The sequence below is a fragment of the Heliconius melpomene genome, chromosome 18 (assembly GCF_056956725.1).
Source record: "Heliconius melpomene rosina isolate 202511_hmr_F chromosome 18, ASM5695672v1, whole genome shotgun sequence".
Classification (NCBI taxonomy): domain Eukaryota; kingdom Metazoa; phylum Arthropoda; class Insecta; order Lepidoptera; family Nymphalidae; genus Heliconius; species Heliconius melpomene.
The window spans coordinates 16,169,080-16,191,314 of record NC_140406.1 but is presented as its reverse complement, the minus strand read 5'-3'; the positions used below and the strand labels follow the sequence as shown (position 1 = coordinate 16,191,314).

Genomic DNA, 22,235 nt, shown 5'->3' with positions numbered 1-22,235 from the left:
TGAAATATTTAACATTTCCATTTCCTCGCTTTGATAACGAAGAAAAGCGCGGCGTTAAGTCCCGCCACGCAACACGTAATGAATTTTAACACTAGGTATCCAAGTTCAGTCTAAGTACCCGCTATGTACGGGATGCAGCGTGAAGCTGAAAATATATATATAAAGTAAATATATATGTAAAGTAAATACATATGTAAAGGATGCGTGAAATCAAAAAATAGTTTGGAATACATTCCGTAGGTACCTCTACTATTGATGTCACTAATATTAAAGCTTTACATGTTGTCCGGCGATTTAATGATGAGGTTAGCTTTCGATGTATCGTACTGCATCTGGGACAGTAACCTGCCACAAAACTATCTATTTATATATGTATGTATGGGAAAATATTGGTAAAAAAGCACGGCATTTCACAAAACACAAAAATTAATAAGTACAATAGAAATTGTAAATACACAAAAAATAGTATAGCATTTATGAACAATGTCCAAAGTAATTAGAACAAATTTTTGACTGACAAGACAATTATAGTACCGTAGTTCAACATACTTGTTTTACGGTCATGAAAAACGAATACAGTTATATTTGATAGAAAAAATATGTTACCCTAGAAAACAAATACTAGAACATCCCTAAATGGGAGAACTGATCGAAGGGACATGTCTCTCTAGGATAGACAAATAGAATCCTATAATAAGAAAGAATATGTATTGACTCATATAATATCTGAAACAGGAAAGTTCGATCCCCTCCATTAACTTCTTTCGACTGTTTCGTGTAATGAGACTCGTCAAGCTATTGTCCAGAGGAGAAGGCATTAGGACACTACTCTGGACATTTATCAAGTCCTTTCAAGCCTTGCCTTACGTTGCTCTGCTGATTTTGATGCTGTTCTTCATTTATGCTGTAGTTGGAATGCAGGTGAGTTTTATTAATCTTTAAACATTTCACGCTTAACACATATAACTATTACATGTCTCTTTTTGCAAATATAAAGAATATTGTCTTTTTCTAGGACCCTTTCGGGTTTTTGAATAAAATTGATTATTCATGGTATTTATTTAATGGTTAAATTGCATCTTGGATTCAACCATGACGTCCACGAGGTTTGATGGAGCATGGGACATATTAACTTTGTTACATTATAAAAACATAATTTTGTATGTATCTTTTGTACTACAAATGGCAATACTAACAAAACAATATTTCCTTTTTTTTTGTTTCTCTTCTATTAGGTATTTGGCAAAATAGCAATAGACGACGACACTCCTATCACACGAAATAACCATTTTCAAACGTTTCCACAAGCTATATTAGTGTTATTTCGATCTGCCACCGGTAAGATATTAACATATTTTTTTAATATTTTAATATAGCTCTACGGTCTATTTCAATAACCTATCTCTAAAAATTCTTCTTCACATATTCTATTGACTATTAAGTACTAACATGTTTTTTTTGAAATATTTAAATGGATTTTCTTTTTATTTATGATGGTATTCAAAAGTTCTTTCCCCTATTGTATTTGAATTTCTAAATGGGATGTTTACATAATTTCTTGTCGAAAAGTGCAAAACTTTTAATTTGCCACAAGACTATACTCTATCTATGTCACATCATCTTCTTAATTATTTAAGTTCAAAACTGTTATAATTACAAGTATTATACATTTTCTTTTCCAGGTGAAGCATGGCAGGACATAATGATGGGAGTATCTCCGGAACCGGATGTTCATTGCGACAGGAACTATGAGGAAGAGGGGGAAGAAGACAGTAGCGGCTCCTGCGGCAGCGTCCTCGCTTTCCCATACTTCATTTCTTTCTACGTCTTGTGTTCTTTTCTTGTTAGTATATATGAATTATCATATATTTGATAATATGTTGCTTCATCCAAACGGATACGTATATTTATTTTCAAGCTTCTTTTTTCAAGTTTATCTTATTTGTTTTCAGATAATTAATTTATTCGTTGCCGTCATTATGGATAATTTTGACTATTTAACAAGAGACTGGTCAATATTGGGACCACACCATTTAGATGAATTTATAAGGTAAAACAACATTATCCACTCAAACATTAAATAGTTATTTGTACAGTAACAGCGTTATTAGAAAAAACGATGCGAAGATAAATGGCCATTATTTAAGGTTCTATTCTATTAATTACATTTCTGGTTCTATTATTCGTAATATTTGTTATTATTGTTTATAAGGTTGGTGGAGAGCTTAAATTGCATCTATTGTACAATAATTTATAAATAATTGTAAAATTTTACTGTCTTAATAAAATATATATACCTGTATCGTAATTACATAACTATTTCAGGTTATGGAGTGAATATGATCCAGATGCAAAAGGACGAATAAAACATTTAGATGTAGTTACTTTATTAAGAAAAATTAGTCCGCCTCTAGGTAAGCTATATATTTATTGTACATTTTGTTATTTCTATTCTGTTTTTTATGAAGATTTAAATTTCTAATTGTTTATTTATAACATAAAGATATATTGTGTTGCTTGTAACCAACTACATATATATATTAAAGAGTGCCTGTTCCTCCCGGGACAGGGTTCGGCAAGCTGTGTCCGCACCGGGTGGCGTGCAAGCGCCTCGTGTCCATGAACATGCCGCTCAACTCGGACGGGACGGTGCTCTTCAACGCGACGCTCTTCGCCGTTGTTCGTACGTCGCTCAAGATCAAAACTGATGGTAATAACACAAACTAATAGAAACGTATGATGATACCAAGTATGTAAAGGCGTACTTATTGCTTCAAGCTATCTCCTACATACAACCTTTTGTAAATAAAAGAATTATGAGAAAAGAAAAGGGGGATAACGTTACATCGCTATATATTAAATAAAACAAAATTATTATATATTTAAAATTAAAGGAAAGAAGTGTGTGTGTGTGTGTAGTGTCTTAATATTAAGATAAATATAGAAATAGATCTATCTCGCGCAATTCTGAAGATATAGAAACATGAATAAAAATGGAAACAGCAAAAAAAATTCAATTTTCAAAATAATATCAAATTATCACTTCACAGGCAACATCGACGATTGTAACACAGAACTTCGAGCGGTCATCAAGAAGATCTGGAAGAGAACTTCTCCCAAACTCCTGGATCAAGTAGTACCACCTCCAGGTGACCCCAACGAGATCACTGTCGGCAAGTTCTACGCTACATTCCTTATACAGGATTACTTTAGAAGGTACGAATTATCTTTCACATAATATATAAAGGCCAAATCATTGAATAACTACAAAGTTATTCACTTTATTTGATGAAGTTATAAGTATTTTTAATATGTAACATGCCAGAATTTTTAGTTACAGTTGTTCTATTATCTACAAATGAAGATGGACAAAAATTGCCCAACTTTCACTAGCTAAAAAATGACAGATTCAGGATTCGAAACTTTGATATCTTTATAATTGCAATAACACACATTTGAAAATACATATGCACCACGAAATATTACAATCTTATATAATAATGTACATTATTGAGTCTTTCTTATAGCTTTTACACGTGTCAATTTATTACACGAAGCTATTAATAAATTTAATTATAATAGAAAAAAAACTAAAAAAAATCTTTCTTAATTAAGTAAAATAACTATCCATAGGAAATAGTCCACTAATTAATGAACAAGCTTAACTTTTGTGTGAAAGGTTAATGATTTATATAAGAACTTATAACTTATTATTGTAAATTGTGTTTTATTTTGTATTTAAACTCTAAATATTTATTTTTATTATGTTCAGTTTAACACTGACTCTATGTTTTTGTTCCATAGGAATCACGCGTAAGTAACCCATCTGAGAAAACGTATGTTGTTTAGGAGAGAGAATGTTGCCCTTTAGTGTTTTTATAAGAGCTCGGATATAGACGATAGTAATGAAATCAAAAGATAGCAGGTTCAATCCTAGATGTTTTCGGTTGTACCCCGCATGGTCCTTCGAGACTTAATATTCCATAAACATTAAACGGTTTGAAGACTTTTTCAAAGTACCCACATACATCACACGGTCTAATCACGACATACGCATGCACTGACAGAAGGGACATCACCCATCCAATATCCGAAATTTAATGTTGTGTTTTTGTGTATTATCGGATTCTATCAACAGACACACATAATTATCGAAACAGCCACATTTAACATACAAAATTTTGAAATGTTTTTTTATTTAGCCAAAGCTAGATTAAATTTTGGTAGCGTATAATAAAATATAGAGTAAACGTGTACAAATTGGAAAAATTAGAAAAAATTAAATACAAAAAAAAATATTCGTAAAAATTTTATTAGTAATATATCGCAATAGAATAGCTAAAAATTTAGTTGCACACAAATCATTGGATTATAAAGTGTGGCTTTAAAATTTCACGTTTGATCAAGTTTTAGCTACTAATGTATTGTATAAATAGCTGCATAGACCAAAAAATCTATCTTCTCATATTAATATTTACTCGTCAACTTAAACATACAATTGGTGTAAAGGTTCAAAAAAAGAAAGGAACAAGAGATGAGACAGACCGACGAGCAGTGTCATCAGATGACTTTACAGGCCGGTCTGAGGACCCTGCACGAGGCTGGCCCGGAGCTGAAGAGAGCGATATCGGGAACCCTCGATGAAGTTATACCAGATAATGATGTACCTATGCATAGGGTAAGTAGAAACTAAAAGTAAATCTAGTTAGAAGCCAAGGCTATATATAGATAGAGACCATATCGCTCCGTAACTTATATGCATATATCGTCGGCTTTAAATATAAATCTGCTAAATATGATTTTATTTTTTCTTTCTGTACATTTTTATACCATTGAAAATGTAAAAAAATAATTAAAATTGAACTTTATTTTATTTCATATATTAGAGAATATAAATCATATTTCAAAATTGTAAAATGCTTCTGAAAATATACGTCTCACTCATAGTTTTTTTACTCATAGTTTTTTTAAAGACGTTTTTTTTTCTCTTTAGATAATTTGAAAACGCTAATAATAAAATCTTAAATAAAATGCCTAAATATTTGATTTATAACACTTATAACATTTTCCACAGCGAAATCATTCATTGTTCGGTGGAGTTTGGTCAAGTATACGGAGGCACGGCCCCAACAGACATTTCCACAGGCCTCGGAAACATGGCGAAGGTCCACCAGGTAGTTATAATTATAACCGAATATAGAAAAAATCCATATTTTTTATAATTTTTGTGTGAAGCAGAAAAATACATAAGTATGTGTAAATGTATTACAGAAGCCGTTGGGAACCACTTAAGTTCATTAATGCAACGCGAGTATGGAGTAGGACCATTGCCATTAGCACCCAATCTGTAAGTTCGTTTAACTTATTATACTATTACAGCTTTAAGTCCCCTAAAATATTACATATATAAAGAAAATATTAATATATTTTATTTTTAGGGCCAATGGTCAACCAAAAGAACAAATACCACTAAGGCCCCTGATATTCAACGGAGAATCGGAGAAAATATACCAAGTCCTCGAGTGAGTATTCTCTATTTTATCACTATTCCTATGATCATAGCTTCATGTTTAATATTACGTATTCAATGGAAAATAATCACTGTCTCGCCTTATTGCAGAGCTACGACAAACGATCTAAAGAACGCTATTTACAAAGGTAGCTAAAACGTGTGAACGAGTGGTTTTCCGGTTACGTACTCATTCCTCTAACACTCACTTACATTTTCTGGCATTGCGTTTTGTGACTAACACTAACCTTGTTCCACGCCGCATTGGATAGCAACCAAAAGTCGAACTACCCCGAAATGCTCGGACAGATCGGTCTCGCGTTCGGGTGCGTCAACTACCTGTCGACGCCCGACGCGGCGGGCGCCAAGTCCACGTCCCCCGTCTCGCGACAAAAGGTGCACCCTGAGGGCGCCGACAAGCTGGCGATACGCAAGGCGTCGCCGGAGGACAAGACGCCGTCGCCCGCCGAGACCATAGCGCCCAAGATATCGGCGCTGCTGGCGCGGCCGTGCGCGCCGGCAGAGTCGCGCGCCATGACGTTGTACGGCTACAACGCGGCGGCGCGCCTGCCCTTCGCGTTCTCGCACGCGGAGGGCGCGGGGACAGCGCGCGGCGGTGGGCGCCGCAGCTTGCGTGCGCCGCGTTCGCCGCGCCCGCCCGCAGGTCGGATGGTGCGCTCCGCGTCGTCGGGCGCCGCGCCTGCGCCCACCTCCGTCACCGCCCCGCATGCACCGCCGCACCAGCGCCCGCTTGTAGAAGGTCTGCACGCGGGAAGTTTCCTTCTTAGTTTTGTTGGGTTTTAGTCGAGCAATGAATCCCAACATTCATATTATCGTTTTGAATATTAATTAAATAAAAACTCAAAGTCTTGTATCTAAATATTTTTTATATAGAAAATTTAGACGAATACACTCATAGTATGTTAATTATGATGGGTGAAGTAATTTTTTAGGCAGAATAAAATAAACTAGGAGCTTAAGTAATACAGCTCAAACGTCCATATGAAGGAAACTTTCTTATGACGAGCATCATGCACTAACTTATTTCAAGCTTTTCAGGAACAATATTATCATGAAGGAATGCAATCTGTGAAAGTGGTATAAGTACACAATTACGCAAGCTATCACATTGCCAACATCATTTCATTAACCTACAATCCAAAAAATTCTCCTACACAACTATTTGCACAATTTTTTTTATATTACACTAAAGAACCTTATGCTTCCACCTGAACATTATTGTGACAGCTAAAATTACACAAAACAGTACCTACCAAAATTAGCACAGCATTAAATATTTTTTTATTCCCTTTAGACAAAAATGTCTTTCCCTAATTTAAGCGGAGTAATCGAGTATATATGTATATGAAGATAACTAAACAATGAATAAATACTTATAACATTGTGATATATATTTTAAGCGAAAAGCTATAAGTAAACCACTACACCAATAAACAGTTAATGGACATAAAACTAACAATTCATTGGAACGGCTGTATTGCATTAGTATAGAATAACGAATAGAAGCTTTTAGTGAGGAATAATAAAAAATAACGCTTGCATCTGAAACTTGCACGAATAGAAAAATTCACAAAACTTCACGAGAACCGTATAAAATTGGTGATTAGAAAAAATTAGAATAGCTGCTTCAAAATTCAGAACTCATAGCTTGGATAGGCTTAAAATAGTACTAAATGTATATAAAGTAAATGAATGAGACAGTAGAGATTAGAGAAAATTGGCGATGTAAGCAAAATGAGATAAAGTACCGTATTTCTAGAGATAAGTATTATAAAGTAATTTAGAATCTGCTTTACTAACAAAGTAATTGAATTTTTCCTACATTTAGTACAATTAAAGATCAATTTTAGCAACAAAAGCTAATTTATATACAACATTTATACACGTTATTTAAGGACATTTTTTATAACCGAAAACTGTGCTAATTAAAATAATAATAAAACAGGCGGCGATAGTTGCCGCAGTGTGGTGTCGCTGCCCGGGAGTCCCCGCAACAGCTCGGTGCCGGTGGTCGGCTCCGCTGAGAGTCTCGTCACGAGGGTAAGAACATTTTACTCAAAATATTGACGTTAGTCGTGGGCAAGACCATGTGACTGTAAACCCGACAGTTTTTGGGTTCAATTCCCACTTGAGACTTAATACACAATGCCTCCAGAAATCGGCCTAAAATTTTATAACGAAAGTGTCTTAATGGGACCAAAGTGTCTATACGCGGGATATAGTTAAAGGTAACACCATATTAAAGATTAATTGATTATGCACAAGCATAATTCTTACAAAAGAATATTTTTGAAATCATATGTCCTAGATATTTTAGTATTATTGCTATGGATAGTGGATAGTGATAATAAGATGCTATGAAATAAACAAGGGTTTCAGCCCACTTCTCTAGTATTTACTATTCCTTTGATAGATTTTATGATATAACACATTTCTTCAATTTTACCTCATAAGACGTGACTTTTATGTTTCTGGTTACCTAAATATGAAAATTGAATGAAGCAAATAAATAACATAACCACGCGGTCGCAGGGTCACATTTATGTATTAAATAATATAACGCAATATTTCATTGCTAACATTTTGAACAGGTGTTAGCGGAACAAGGCTTAGCGGAGTACTGCGATCCAGAATTCGTGAGGAACACATCGAGGGAAATGCAGGAGGCACTTGATATGACTCAAGAGCAAATGGATAGGTACGATGTGCTAGTAGAGCCTGACTCAGTGTGATATAGATACATACATAAATAGGACAATAGATTACTAAAAAAATTGCAAACAGTATGAATCATAAAATAAAATTTCAGGGCGGCGCATCAACTTATGATTAAAGAGAAGAACTTAAAACAAGTTCAGAACCAACAACCTCAAGTGGTAAGCATCTCGTGAGTAAAGCGAGGTTAATTTCACCACCTGTTTTTGTACCTGAGTGAATAATTTGGCTCAAATTTAAATAAGACAATAAATAATGAGGCTTTCAGTTCACAAGTGTTTTAATTTATTGTAAAATGAGCAACTTTAGTATGCTTGGTATTATAATATTATGATGATTCAACAATTAGCATCCTCCCTTGCCAGATGGCAATTTCTCTAAATTATTTCACCTTGTGAAAATCTTTTAACAGAAATGCTAACCACAAAAGGTCGCATTATAAAATAAAAAAATATTTCATAATGGTTACGTGGCTTGCGTAACTAGCTAGCAGACCAGCCTCTAACACTTTTATTTTCATTTTTTCATAAGAAATTTTAATATAACTTGGAGTACAATTTGAATAACAAACTACTAGAATGGTATATTTATAGCTAATCTATAAAATATACCCTTCCTTATTTTTTTTTAATTAAAAAAACTCGCTGAGCTTAAAGCCTTATTGATTTTAACAAAGGAAATAAAGTTTTTATTTATAGACAAATATTTTGCGAAAAACCAAAACAAAATTCCGAAATCGGTGGTGAAATTAACTACCCCACAACCGTAGTGCTATACGCACCGATCAACAATATACGAAGGTATAGGGTACCATCTGGGATTGTATAGGGCGAGGTGCTGAGCCGGCCCCGCGAGCGGTTATAGCAGAGCCCGAGCCGCGGCGGCCGCGCCGGCGCCCCGTGCTGGTTTAGACACGTTCAACTGCGACTACTCGATTTTACACTTTGATAATATGCTCAACTAAGCCTTTTTGGCGGACACGACCAGATCATTAAATATGTAGTTAGATTGAGGTTGAGTGTGACGTACTCACCTGGTTGATATAACATAGATACTTCATATCCATAGAACGTGCCATCGTTTCATGCCATTTTTTCGATTTTTCTTACCAATAAAAGATTTATTGTATTGCAAGAATTTTTGATTTTAAAAATAAATCCGAAATGGTATAGTTAAAGTACTAACGTTGAAAAATATTTGATAAAATAACTGACAAGCCTGCCTTTTTTCTCGTCTCATGATACTAGTATTATGATACTCAGTAAGACCAAGGCACGTCACATTCAGCCAATTAATTTCTTCGACTGCTTCGCAGTCAAGTGAGATTCGTAGTTTAGTAGATATTTTATAGTATAGATTAGGAAATACTCTCCTCGATATTGGGATCCTTTTACAAATATAGCTTTCAGTTTTTTATTGTACTACGGAATTGTTATACGATTGTATGTTTAAATAAAATATTTCATTACATTTGCAAATTAAATCTAAATAAACAAATAGCACTCGAGAAAGAATTTTTTTCATATATTTGTCTGATTATTATTATTATATACTTACCTTTTTTTTTTAATTAAAGGAAGAGTATAAAATTTCTTGCTAATATTTTTTTATTATTTCAAATAAATTCCAAATATAAACTGACAATATATTAATAACAAAAAAGTAAAGTTTAAATTCTTTAATGAATTAGGTTTCATACTTGTTTGATCTTTATTTAACAATTTAAAGTTTGTTCGAGTTTTAAGAAATAGGTATGTCTTATAAATGTTAAAAATTGTGTGATGGCTTGTTCAAAATTTGAGTATTAATTATTATTATTGTACCTATTGACTAACTAGTTTATAAGTAGATGATATTAGATTCCTTTGTAAAAATGGACCATACAAAACGAAACGTCTTTTCTTTATTTGAAAGTAAGCCCGACTGAAACACATTGCTAGCTCGTGATAATGAATTCTATATAATTGTTCGTAAAAATTTTCTACCAAATTATTACTTATATTCAACACAATTTTTGCATTTACTCTTCACTTTATTAATAAGCAGATATACTTACATCAGAGTGACAATACCGCACTTAAAGACTTGGCAAACTTTATATTTAAGTAAGTCCGTAACTCCGTATTGTAGTATGTCGACGGCCTTTCAGGAATTGAATTGTTATGTCATATCATATTGTCATTAAAGCTACAGCATAACTAAATGATAGTTTAAAATGATACTCCATCACTCAAGTAAATTGCCCTCTTAGGTTTCAATTTGAATATTATTTGTTTAAATATTTTGATAATATCAAATTTGTTACTATAGCAATAAATCGACCACATTACACACATGATCATAGTATTCTCAATGTTCCCTACTCAATTCTTAAAGGATCGTCTTGAACATCATAAAAAGCATTTTAAAAAGAACGAACGATCGACTAAATAATTTTACCTATCATCCTATCAAGTTTAATAACATCAACGATTCAGAGCATTACAAAGAAACTTGGCATTTGCAAGGTAATTGGTGCCATATATTTTATAGTAATTCCCAGTTAAAAATGAACGCATATACCGCCAAATTCAAAAATATATATATGAATTAATTAAATGTATATACCTACATAAAATATATGAAGTTGATTTGTGAATACAAAAAGTGATTTGTTACTTTCACACGTGCTCTCTAACATAATTATGGATGTGACATGTAACTATATTTATAGAACCGAACCAATGTTTAATAAAAAAATGTTCCATAATTTATATTATACCTACTCAATAATTTTCTGAAAAGACAGTAGAAATATTATAACATAATACTTAATATTCAAAGGCATTTAAGAAGTCAAGAGACAAATTTCATAAATTTCGATTGCGTAGTCCATTGTCATAAAAATTTAAAGATATTTCATGAGAGGGAGGCACCGAAAATGAATATTTACGAAAATTATGAATTTCAATTCTTATGAACATAAAAACTGTGTCACTCAAGAAGTGATCTTATCGTATTTAAAAGTAAATTACTTTTAATTATTAATATTAAATATGATTTTTCGTTGACTATTGAAAATTAAGACAATTTTTTAAAATCATCTACATTATCTCTCTATATCATTACCTAAGTAAGTTATGCAAGTAAAAAGTATTTATTTAAAAATAACTGTATCAGATTTTTTCTGTACCTACTATATAAAATAATGTAATAAATTATCGTTAAACTTCGTTTTTGGTGCTCCAGCGAATGTTTTGAAACATAGCATAAGTATTCCTAGTAAGTGCCCTTTTACTCTCGATCTTAGAGTAGACGAGTCCTCCCCGATCTATCAAGAGCCACATTCCTCTAGGATTAAGCGAAAATATTTGCAATTCTCTTTCAAAATAAATTTATATTTTTTTTACCCCTGGTAATATACCTGTCTGTGAAAATTGCGTAATTTGAAATTCTAAATATATTGAAACCTCGCCAACACATCTTCAAACATCATTTTGTGTCTTTTATTATAAAACATTTCCTTTTTATTTAATAATTTTATTTTACCAATGTATGGAGTTATTCTTCCAAAAAACTATTTCGTTTTTGACTGTCTAGTGCCAACTGTAGTTTTTTAAGTTTTATTACATAGTTTATTATTTAAATTTAATATGTTATAACTTATAAATTTATTAGAAATATTTATAATACATTTTCTTCCTATACATGTTGTCGTGTCTGTTGTGTATATAATAAAATATTATTTCACTCATATAAGGTTAAAATAGCAAAGAAATTCTAAATATTGTTATAGCTCTATAAACAAATAAAAATCTTAATATTATAACAGTGAAAATGTTTAAGTATATGAATTAAATTGTAAATAATGTACAAATTACGAAATCTGTATTCAAATTTTGTCTTTTTAAGTAATTTTTTTATATTCTAGCAATGGCTAGTTGTAATGGACTTTTGACTGTAAATAATTATGTAAATAAAATTTAAACTAAAAATATATTTATTCCGTCAGTCTCTAAATTGAAACCTTATTAATTATCTATATTTATGTTTTAAAAACATTGTAAAATTGTTTTCATATAAATAAAAATGTCAAAAATTATGTGGTTTGTTTTATTCTGACTGTTAATAAAGAAAGTCTTCTATGTATGGATTGAGACTAATTGTTGTTGTTAGGCATATAGTAGACTTAAACACTTTTTAATTATTTGTATTTTTGTCTATCATACAGATAAACAAAAATACAAATAATTAAAAATAGTCAAACATTTATGCTGTGTTTATAAAAAAATATATTTATAAGATAAGATAGATAAAAAGTCTTTATTGCACATTTACAAGAATTACAATGATTAATTTAGGACATAAAATGCACAAAGGCGGCCTTATCACTAAAAGTGATCTCTTCCAGGCAACCAATCCAAGGATAGGATACATCTAAGAGTGAGGGCAAAAAATACCTGTACATAATACATATAGACACATACATATACATATATATATATACATTAAATATATATATAATTGGGAAAGAGAAAATAAGATAAAATAAATGATAAAGATACAAGTAGTTATAAATATACTACATACGAAGATAATTCTTAATTTTACGCTTAAAGATATTTATCGACGTAGACTGTCTCACGTCTCGTGGTAACGCATTCCATAATTTCACTGCTTCTACAGTAAAAGATTAACTGTAGCAGTGAGTGCGACACAGCGGGACCTCGAGCACGTTATCACGTTTCGAGCGGAGACTGAAAGGAATACAGGAGTTAGAGCCAAGGAAGGAAAAGCATTCTTTTTTAAAAAAAATAAAATAAAAATTTAAAAAAAAATTATAATTTAATGTAAATTATAAATATATTTTATTATTATTAAAAGCTTTATTAAATTGTATCTTAACAAACAAATTACTCATTTACATGTATATTTAATCCAGGAAATTAAGTCCAGATGACCATTAATCCTGTAGGCTATTTAAATAGGTTTTTGTGCAATATATTAAATTTATCTATAATTCATTTATCTATAAGGGTTCCCCTAACCCTTTTTTCTGCTACATTCTGTGGTGGCATTTCAGCTTGCCTCTTATTCATGCCTTTTCTTTCCAACTGCTTCTCGATTATCCTTGCATTATTTGCATAGCTGTCAGCAACTTCCCTAGCTTCAATCTCGTCTTCCTCCTCATCTATAGTGGATACTGTAACTGAACTGAATTTTCCCATGTTTTTCGTATGTTTCGTGACCATAATTTTTTTTGGTTGCGATAAAGCTACTTGCTTAGAGATATCGGCTAAGGATCCCTCCGCTGACTGCACTAATGCTCCGTTCATGATAAAAACAACATTACTGTTTCGATCATGCTTATAATATAGAGGTATGCCACATTTTCTACATTTTAACCTGTATTGTCTTTCGATACCTTTGTCACGTTTTAAATAAACTGTTTCATCGGGATCCGAGGTCAGCTTATGAGCATGTTTTGATCCATCTATAACCCTGGCACCGTCTGTTGGTCTTAAAGGTAATCTATCTGTCGTGCAGTCTAAAATGAGAGACATTTGACCACAAATACAATAGTAGATGTGTAGAGGTTTCGTCTCATTGTATTCTTCTTGATCTTTTGTATCGGAGCACACGATACTTCTTGAAACTACTTTGGGCATTGTGTATTTAAAACTATGATACTTGATTTGCTTTCTAAAGCAGATGTAATTCAATTATAAAATTGTAAATAAACTAAACGCTGCAGAGGATTGGAACTGAATATTTGATCTTCTTGACATCTGTCAAAGTGATTTCATCATATCATGATATATTAGATTGTACATTCGGTATGCTTTATTAAATTGTATAGCTATAAATGAAGATATATATTAAATATCAATTATTTGATGTGTAACTTCACCTTTGTACATTTAATATATTTTGAATTTTTTTTATTGATATGTAAAACAAAATTATACTTTTACTTTCATTAATTTTGAAATTCTACCGCATTGTATACTTTTTTAGAATATTTTATTACGCTACTATATTCTATAGTCTATGATCAATATCATTTTCTGTCAACTTCACATCGATTCTCTTTTATTCTGCCGATTTGTGTTTCGCTGCACATGTTCATCGCTTTTCGTATAAATTTGAAAAATAGTGAAATAAATTAAGTAAAATGGGTGCTATAGCGAGCAGATATCGCGTTTCTAACTCAGCACTCAGTAGCGCAGATGCACAAAACATAGAAAATGCTAACAAACGTGAAAATCCCGGGACATTGGATGAACTACATAAAAAGACCAAAGGTAATCTTTGTATATATTAAATAACTATAAATACGTGTTTACTAAATAGTATTTTCCACATAATTTTCTTATAAATTGTTATTTTTGTCCATTCATTCATAAATATTTTAAAATATGTATGTAGGCTAAATAGAAAAGTTTGGTTACCTGTGATGTAATCCAAGAATTTTCACGTTTAATATTGTTTAATTACTGGTTAAAAAATCAGTCATAAATATAGTTTACAATGAAATTAAATTTAAATAATATTCTTAGTATATAATATAATTTTAAGTTTCCATCATTTATCCCCAACCTAAAATTGGCCTTGTTTGTATTCAGATAAGATAAATTTTACCATCTATGGTTGTTTAATCGTAATATTGATTGAAAATAATGCTTTTGTATTATGGTCAAAAAATCTTTTAGACGGCTTGAGTACAAAAGTAATCTACTATATTTAAATATTTTTTTTAATTGATGAATGTTAAAGTGGTTATTTTTATATAAAAAAATTACAGAGGTCATGCCAGTGAACTTTGAGGGTGGCAAACTTATGGTAAATAAAGGCATTTCCAATCACTTCCAGGTAAATTTCAAGATTTTTATAATTCAAACACTAGAACAATTTTATAAATATTTTATAATAGAGATCTTCTATAAAAAATATTTTATTTTTTAATTTACCAACATCATATTATGCTGTATAGTTGAATACTGCTTTTCACTTTCACAATTGATAATCCTAAGTTGTGATATTGGCAGCATCTTTACCACTCAATTACTGTAGTCAAGAATAGAGAAAGACCAATGAATACTGTCACAAAACATATTTTGACAATCATATTTACAGCAATGGGTGACAATAGCCTCAATTAATTATGATTATAATAAATATAAGTATAAAATTACAGATGATGCATGGGCTCAAGTGTGCAACTGTAAATGTGATAGGTTGTGGTTTCGGGTCCCACTTAAGTAATTAAAATATTTATTTTTTTCATTTTCATTTTCCTGCCCTGGTAATGAGGTGAAGCGTGGGGCTGAATTCTCCTAGTCTACACACAGTGCCTCCAGAATTCGGTAAAATTGGACAACGAAAGCATCTTAATGGGAATGATGTGTCTCCAGGTTCTTTCTGTACTAGAAGACAAGTTGTAGCCAACCTGGAGTTAACATAGATTGCTGCAAAGATTTAATATAATTTGTTTTTTTGTTAATATTTTTTAATTTACAATACACAAGACTTTAGAAAACCTAACTTGAGGGCCATAACACTTGTTAAAAATTTTTCAGATGTCACACACCCTCACAATGAGTTCAATGCAAAATGGCTACAAGTTAGGAGCGACATACATTGGCACTAAACAAATTTCACCCACCGAAGCTTTCCCTGTTGTTCTTGGAGATGTGGATCCAGCAGGGAATGTGAACTTTAATCTTATTCATCAGCTTACACCAGAAATTAGAGTTAAGGGTGCCGCACAGGTTAGCTATAAAATGTCTAATAAATCTTAAAATACATTTTTTTTTTAAATGTTATTAAATTTTATATGCTGTAGTAATCATTTTTTTATTTATTATATCTTTTTAGGTTCAAGAATGCAAGTTAACTGCAACACAAGGCACATTAGAGTACAAAGGACCTGACTATACACTAGCACTAGCTGTAGGTAAACCAGACTGCAGTGAGAAATCATCTGTTTTTGTTGGACATTATTTACAGGTAATGTTTTTTAGGGTTTATACCCACAGTATAAAATCTGTTTTCTAAATTTATTCATCGAATAAGTGAGCACTGAAGTGTCTTAACTCTAGGCCCCCTTTACCTACCTGAATATTACATATAATACGGTGTGAAGCTAAAAAAACAAAAAATCTTTTTAGATTTATTTTTTAAGTGTGGAATAACATTTACAACAATAAGCATTGAAACTATTCTCAAAGGTCAATTGAGGTTTCCCCTTGCCTCTGTTACCACTCACACTTTCTTCAAAAATATTTGGCATATTATTTTTCATTCATTCTTTTGATGTGCCCTATCTTTTTCGTTATTCTGCTGGGTCTTCAAGCTGATGCGATAATTGCTTTAAGAATATAATAATTACCTTATCACATTTCAATATAAGAACAATAACACATATACATATTCGAAACATTTGCAGGCAGTGACGCGGCGTTTAACGCTGGGCGCGGAGCTCGTGTACCAGTCGAGTCCGCGCATAGCGGGAGGTGAAGTGGCTGTAGCGTCAGCGGCTGCCAGATATACAATGGATGGTAAATATTCATATACAATGTTTTCTTTATTATCTTCAGCACCATGGTCAAATCTAAATGACAATAAGTTAAGTTGTGTATGACACATGACAAATTCTACCTCACTCTTAGAATGTATCATGTCTCATACAACTGTACAACAACTGTTTTATAAACACAACTTTATAGTGTACTCACCGTTGACCCAAGAACCAAGAAGAAGAAAAAGTACAAATGGTAATTCTGACAGTCAGTCAAGGTCAGTATGTTAGCAGTGGAGTTGGCTGTGCTGTTGGCAGAGCGGCCACAAGTCAACCACTGTATTGAATTAGTTATTTGTTAGTCCTGTATTTGACAGCATCAAGATGGATAGTAGAACTAATTAACTATTTAAAAACTGTGAGAATTAATTAGATATAATGTACATAAAATATAGATATAAAGTGCTTAAAAATAAACACAAGATTATGACATTCAATATCATTATTTTGTGCAATAATCCTAAAAAAAACATTCAACTATTGTTTTTGAAAAACATTCAAATGTTGTTTTTTTTATTTTTTTTACCATCACCTTGCATCCTACATATAGCAGGGTCCGGTATCCTAGTGTTAAGATTCCAGTATGATATTTCCGTTCCCCACTTTCCACGAAATTCCTAGAGGCATTATGTGTTGTATGGCGGCACTCAACGCCGCGCTCTGCCTCGTTACCAGAACAAAGAATGGAAAATAGTTTCATTTCCTTGACTGAGAATTGAACCCACTTGTCGCATTTATAGTTGTATCTTGGTGTCCCTAAGCCACAACTGTGTTTTATTTCTATGAGACTAAAAAGAAATATTATCTTATAGGTGTTTATTTTCTTTTATATATTTCTATTTTCTTAGTTTGAAGTCTAATTTTGAGTAATAAAAGGTAAATAAAAAAATCAAACATCTATAAGGAAAACAGTAAAATCTTTTTAGTTTTTATGTATTTTTTAGTTGAATATTTTTAATATCTATAATTACTACTGTGGGCTGTGGCGTCGAGACGATGGTAGTCAGACGAAACTTAATATTCAACTCATTTATTATGCATTAAATGTCGTTATTTATATGCAAAGCAATAGCAGAAAATAATTTCACAATTGCATTTGTAGCGAACATATTTAGTATGCTGTGATTGCGTGTTTACCCCTGTACATACTACTATAACTATGTACATAGCTGTTTACAGTGTATATACTTATAAGTAATTAAATTGAAATGTTTTGTTTTACTTTCCAGATTCAGAAGTGTCAGCCACACTGGGTGCGGCCAGCTTCCATGTGTGTTACTTTAAACAAGCTAGTGAACAATTGCAGGTCATTTTTAATTTTTTTTAGCTTCCGCCGAATTCTGATGGAATTGCGTGTTAAGTGGCGAAACTCAACACCGCGCTTTGCCTTGTTACTAGAGTAAGGTAATGAAAATATTAAATATTTCATTTTCACAAGAGGAAATCGAGCCCATAACCTTCCACGTTTATTATCACATGCTTGTGCCCCTCCGCCACGACTGGCCTCAAATCTTCTCAAAAAAAATATTATATTTATTTTATTCCAGGTGGTAGCTGAAATGGAAACGTCATTCCGAGGAATGGAATCAGTAGGCACCATAGGCTACCAAGTAACTATACCAAAGGCAGAACTTGTATTTAGAGGTATATATTAATTACTCTCTTTTAACACTAAATAATTTAAAAGATTAAGTAATGACGCCATTGTAGCGTAGATTGTAAGGTAAATGTGATGTTGGGTTAGATGCCCAGGGAAATATTTATTTACTTTTGCCCCGGTGGTGTCCACAACACAATGGCTTTATGCTTTATTTTATATTTTTATAACTACTATACTATTGATACATACTTAAATATTTATAGTTGTTTAGTATTGAATATATTCCAATTCCACCTTTATTAGAAATAGTTATTAATAATTACATCTTTTCTTAAATCTAAATCTGTAATCACTAATTATTTAACAAAATTAAAATCAGCTACACACTATATTCCGCTCACTGTAGGGTAGGGAGAGGGAACCTAGTGTTAAGACTCAGTTCCCCACTTTCCCCCGAATTCTTGTGGCATTGCGTGATGAGTGGCAGACCTCAATGCCGCGCTTTGCCACAATAACTATCACAGTAAAAGAATCTCAACAAAGCTTAATTGACTATGAGCTCTTCAATGGTAAAGAAGAAGGGTAAGAACATATTCCCCCATCTTAAAATTTTTAGAAATTTTATAAAAATGTATTTCTGTTTGTAGAAAACGCTTTAAAAAAATATACAATATGATTTTTAAAAATGTATAGCTTAATTTGTGACAAGTGCTTCGAAACAATAGATTCAAGTGCCGCAGAAGAAGGAAGAAGAGAGAAGTCTTCTATCTATCTATCTTCTATCTATTCAAGTGCAATTCCCTAAGATATCCAAATTTTATATATTATGTTTTCATATATCATTTTTGTTTTTCATCATTTCTAGGCATGGCCGACTCCAACTGGAACATTGGAGCAGTTCTAGAGAAGAAACTCCAGCCTCTGCCCTTCACATTTGCTCTCTCGGGCATGGCCAATCAATCTAAACAACAGTTCAAATTTGGATGCGGACTTATTATTGGTTAAATGTGTTAGTGACAGTGAAAATTATGTGATAGTGTCATGGTGAGATAGTCTTGTAGTTAAACAAGAGATGGTAAGAGATTTTTTTCATGGGGTTCCAGTGTTTTATTTAGTCATTTAGTTAACATTTATTTAGTTGTATTCAATATCTAAATTTTAAGCATCAAGTAATGTGCACTGAAGTTGTAAATTTTCTTTATTTTGGACTTTTATGGGGAATTATATTTTGTTTAAGGGACAATGAACTATTAATTATTAGTTTATATTAATTCACATACAAAAATTGTCTGCTACCTGCCAAAGTAAAGGTCAGTTTTATATTGTAAAGGATTAATATGCTGTTAATAGCTTAAAACCCAAAATATTAATCAAGATTCCTACAATTTATACAATTATAAAATACTATTTATTTTATTATCTACATAAAAAATTGCACTAGATGATAGAGTCGTGAAACCCACTGTTTTTCTTCATTGTTGTACGAAAGTAAAAAAATTAAAATCATTTAGTTCCCCTGAATCAACATTGAACACAACACATGCCAATGCCAATTCTTATATAGTTTTTTTTATTGAAAATACTAGCAAAGAAACTATCTATAGAAGCTTTTTTAGGGTTCCATATACAAAGGGTGAAAGACATGTCTCAGCCTATATCTCATGTTAGACAGTTGAAATTTTCAGATGATACATTTTCTGTTGCTGCAATAACAATAAATATTTAATTATTATTTATTAAACTACTAAAATATAAGTATTTAAAAGGGAACTTCTATACAACATATGTGATTTTTTTTGTTTTACAATATATATTTCGTTTTAAATGGTTCCATAACATTATTTATTATCTTTCTACCTATTTGTATGCGTGTCTGCTTGCACTTGGTAAATTTAATACAAGAAAAATCTCTTATCTTATTTCTTGCTACACACTACAATTTATTGCATCTCTACACTATTATATATAATGTATTGTATGAGAGCTCCATTGTTTGTATTCTAGATACATATTGACATTTATATTGAATAAATGTAAGTTAGTCTTGATCCAAAATACAAATAATTCTAATGGTATTACTGAATCCTGTTATCACAAAGGACTATGTCAATATTGCTGCTACCATTTTTTATGTTTTTTCTAGAAAATTATGTATAAATTTTATTTTCTTCACAAGCTATGCAGATATATACATATTTATTTTATTTAATGCAATATTTGAATATGAGGGGACTTGTAGCTAACTAACTTTAGAGATATTAACCAAAGTAAAGTAGGCTTGAATTCAATCTCTAAGAAAATTTAATCAGAAAAAACATAAAATGGTACCTACAAATGATTGCTTAATACATTTTGTATTATATTATATTTTTACATAATCATCCTGCGCTACTTCCACCAGTATTGCATTTATAACTGACACTTTGGGGTTTGAATCTGCACTTAAAAATCTATATAAATAAATAATAAAACAATTATGTATTTTAATTATAATTTTATTTCCATAATAAAACACCCAAGAAATATTATCTTAATTGTATTATCTTCTTTTATTACTGGTTAGTTGTACATTGTTATATGACCAACCAATTAATGAAATAATTATTTTGTATAAAATCACGTAATTGCATATTATTATTAAAAAAATGATAGATGTATTAATATTTTCATGACTAAGTGTATAGTATTTCATTAGACATTATTATTATAATAAAATTTGTTTTCTTTTAAGTTAGAGAAAATAAAGAATGGAGTCATTTAACACTAGACTCACTAGTTTATATACAAAAAATGCATAAAGATGTCTTATATATTATAATACGAGGGTATAGATAAAATACCAGTTGCCCTAAAGTGCAGTGTAATACTGACATCCTGAGTTACTGAGTATGAGTGTAGTTAATGTGACTGTACATAGCATGTTGTTGAACTTGTTTATTTTTAATAGACTTATGTTAATAAATCATTTGGCCTTTTATTTTATTTTTCCTTCTCTCGTTCAAATTATGTAAGAATTTGTATATTAAAACGCAATTATATTTAATAATCTATCGAATATATTCAAGAAAAATATAATAAATTATAGTAAGTTAATTTGTTTCAAATTCAAATTTAAAATATTCTTTATTCAAATAGGCAATTATTATAAGCACTTTTGAATCGTCGAATGAACATATGAACAAAAAGCTACCACCGGTTCGGAAGGCAGTTCTGCTGAGAAGAGCCGGCAAGAAACTCAACAGTTGCTCTTTTCAAAATCAATGGTACAATCTATTACATTAGTTGGCAGCTATCCTGCATTACATTATTGAATGACATTAATTCCATACATGCTTATCCTCTAAATATTCTTGAACAGTGTAATACGCTTTACTTGTTAGAATTTGAATATTGAATTGATATCTGAAGCACTGCCCCATAGCAGCATTCCATAAGATAAAATACTATGAAAATAGCTAAAGTAGACTAGTCGGGCAGTTTCAACGTCCGTCATTTGTCTTACTTTCTTAATTGCGAACGCGGCAGAGCTGAGTTTATCCGCAAGTGCTTCCAGATGAGCGTTTTGTTACTGATAAGCAACTTTATTTTTGACATTTAAAAAAGCTGTTTTGTCCCATATGGCGCAGCAGTGCAGCGTCTAGCTGAAGGTTCCATTTGTACTTGAGTAAATGAATTATTTTCATTTCCTCTCTCAGGTAAACAAAACAATAAAGCTTGGTGTAATGTCTCATAAATTTGTTAACAACACATAATAATTCATTATTTATCTGAATTACCCATTAATTAATAATTCATATGTGAATGTTATTAGTGTAGTGTGTAGTTTCCGT

General features: G+C 31.5%; 3 protein-coding genes across 17 annotated transcripts in view; 2 read left to right on the top strand and 1 right to left on the bottom strand.

Moving 5' to 3' along the window:
- The window catches only part of LOC146529726 (muscle calcium channel subunit alpha-1-like), a 70,337-nt gene extending 58,014 nt beyond the window's left edge, over positions 1-12,323 (top strand). For 7 of the 15 annotated variants that reach the window (XM_085201806.1, XM_085201810.1, XM_085201809.1 and 4 more), the window contains 17 exons: positions 736-921; positions 1,236-1,338; positions 1,683-1,843; positions 1,953-2,050; positions 2,326-2,414; positions 2,570-2,710; positions 3,051-3,216; positions 3,805-3,813; positions 4,510-4,678; positions 5,075-5,174; positions 5,272-5,347; positions 5,439-5,522; positions 5,782-6,269; positions 7,476-7,570; positions 8,122-8,228; positions 8,340-8,406; positions 9,052-12,323. In XM_085201806.1, coding sequence (XP_085057932.1) covers positions 736-921; positions 1,236-1,338; positions 1,683-1,843; positions 1,953-2,050; positions 2,326-2,414; positions 2,570-2,710; positions 3,051-3,216; positions 3,805-3,813; positions 4,510-4,678; positions 5,075-5,174; positions 5,272-5,347; positions 5,439-5,522; positions 5,782-6,269; positions 7,476-7,570; positions 8,122-8,228; positions 8,340-8,406; positions 9,052-9,156 — 2,244 coding nt within the window. In that variant the 3' untranslated portion in view covers positions 9,157-12,323. Of the gene's footprint in view, positions 1-735; positions 922-1,235; positions 1,339-1,682; positions 1,844-1,952; positions 2,051-2,325; positions 2,415-2,569; positions 2,711-3,050; positions 3,217-3,804; positions 3,814-4,509; positions 4,679-5,074; positions 5,175-5,271; positions 5,348-5,438; positions 5,527-5,620; positions 5,659-5,781; positions 6,270-7,475; positions 7,571-8,121; positions 8,229-8,339; positions 8,407-9,051 lie in introns of those variants that run through there. The other 8 variants (XM_085201808.1, XM_085201820.1, XM_085201815.1 and 5 more) reach the window with 7 other exon arrangements.
- A 727-nt stretch (positions 12,324-13,050) lies between these two features.
- On the bottom strand, positions 13,051-14,037 carry LOC146529725 (STING ER exit protein). Its single transcript, XM_085201822.1, has one exon. It carries the CDS (start codon positions 13,891-13,893, stop codon positions 13,246-13,248), a length of 648 nt encoding a protein of 215 aa, XP_085057948.1. The 5' UTR covers positions 13,894-14,037; the 3' UTR covers positions 13,051-13,245.
- Positions 14,038-14,302: 265 nt separating this feature from the next.
- Positions 14,303-21,370, top strand: Tom40 (Translocase of outer membrane 40). The gene is made up of 8 exons (XM_085201821.1): positions 14,303-14,529; positions 15,030-15,097; positions 15,805-15,996; positions 16,103-16,234; positions 16,674-16,785; positions 18,035-18,111; positions 18,353-18,449; positions 19,271-21,370. The coding sequence occupies exons 1-8, from the start codon at positions 14,400-14,402 to the stop codon at positions 19,408-19,410; spliced, it is 948 nt and encodes a 315-aa protein (XP_085057947.1). The 5' UTR covers positions 14,303-14,399; the 3' UTR covers positions 19,411-21,370.
- Positions 21,371-22,235: the final 865 nt, after the last annotated feature.

Coding starts and splice junctions, on each gene's coding strand:
- Tom40 (XM_085201821.1), top strand. CDS start 14,400: ATGGGTGCTATAGCGAGCAGATATCGCGTTTCTAACTCAGCACTCAGT. Junction 14,530..15,029: donor ACTACATAAAAAGACCAAAG/GTAATCTTTGTA, acceptor AAAAAATTACAG/AGGTCATGCCAGTGAACTTT. Junction 18,112..18,352: donor AAGCTAGTGAACAATTGCAG/GTCATTTTTAAT, acceptor ATTTTATTCCAG/GTGGTAGCTGAAATGGAAAC.
- LOC146529725 (XM_085201822.1), bottom strand. CDS start 13,893: ATGCCCAAAGTAGTTTCAAGAAGTATCGTGTGCTCCGATACAAAAGAT.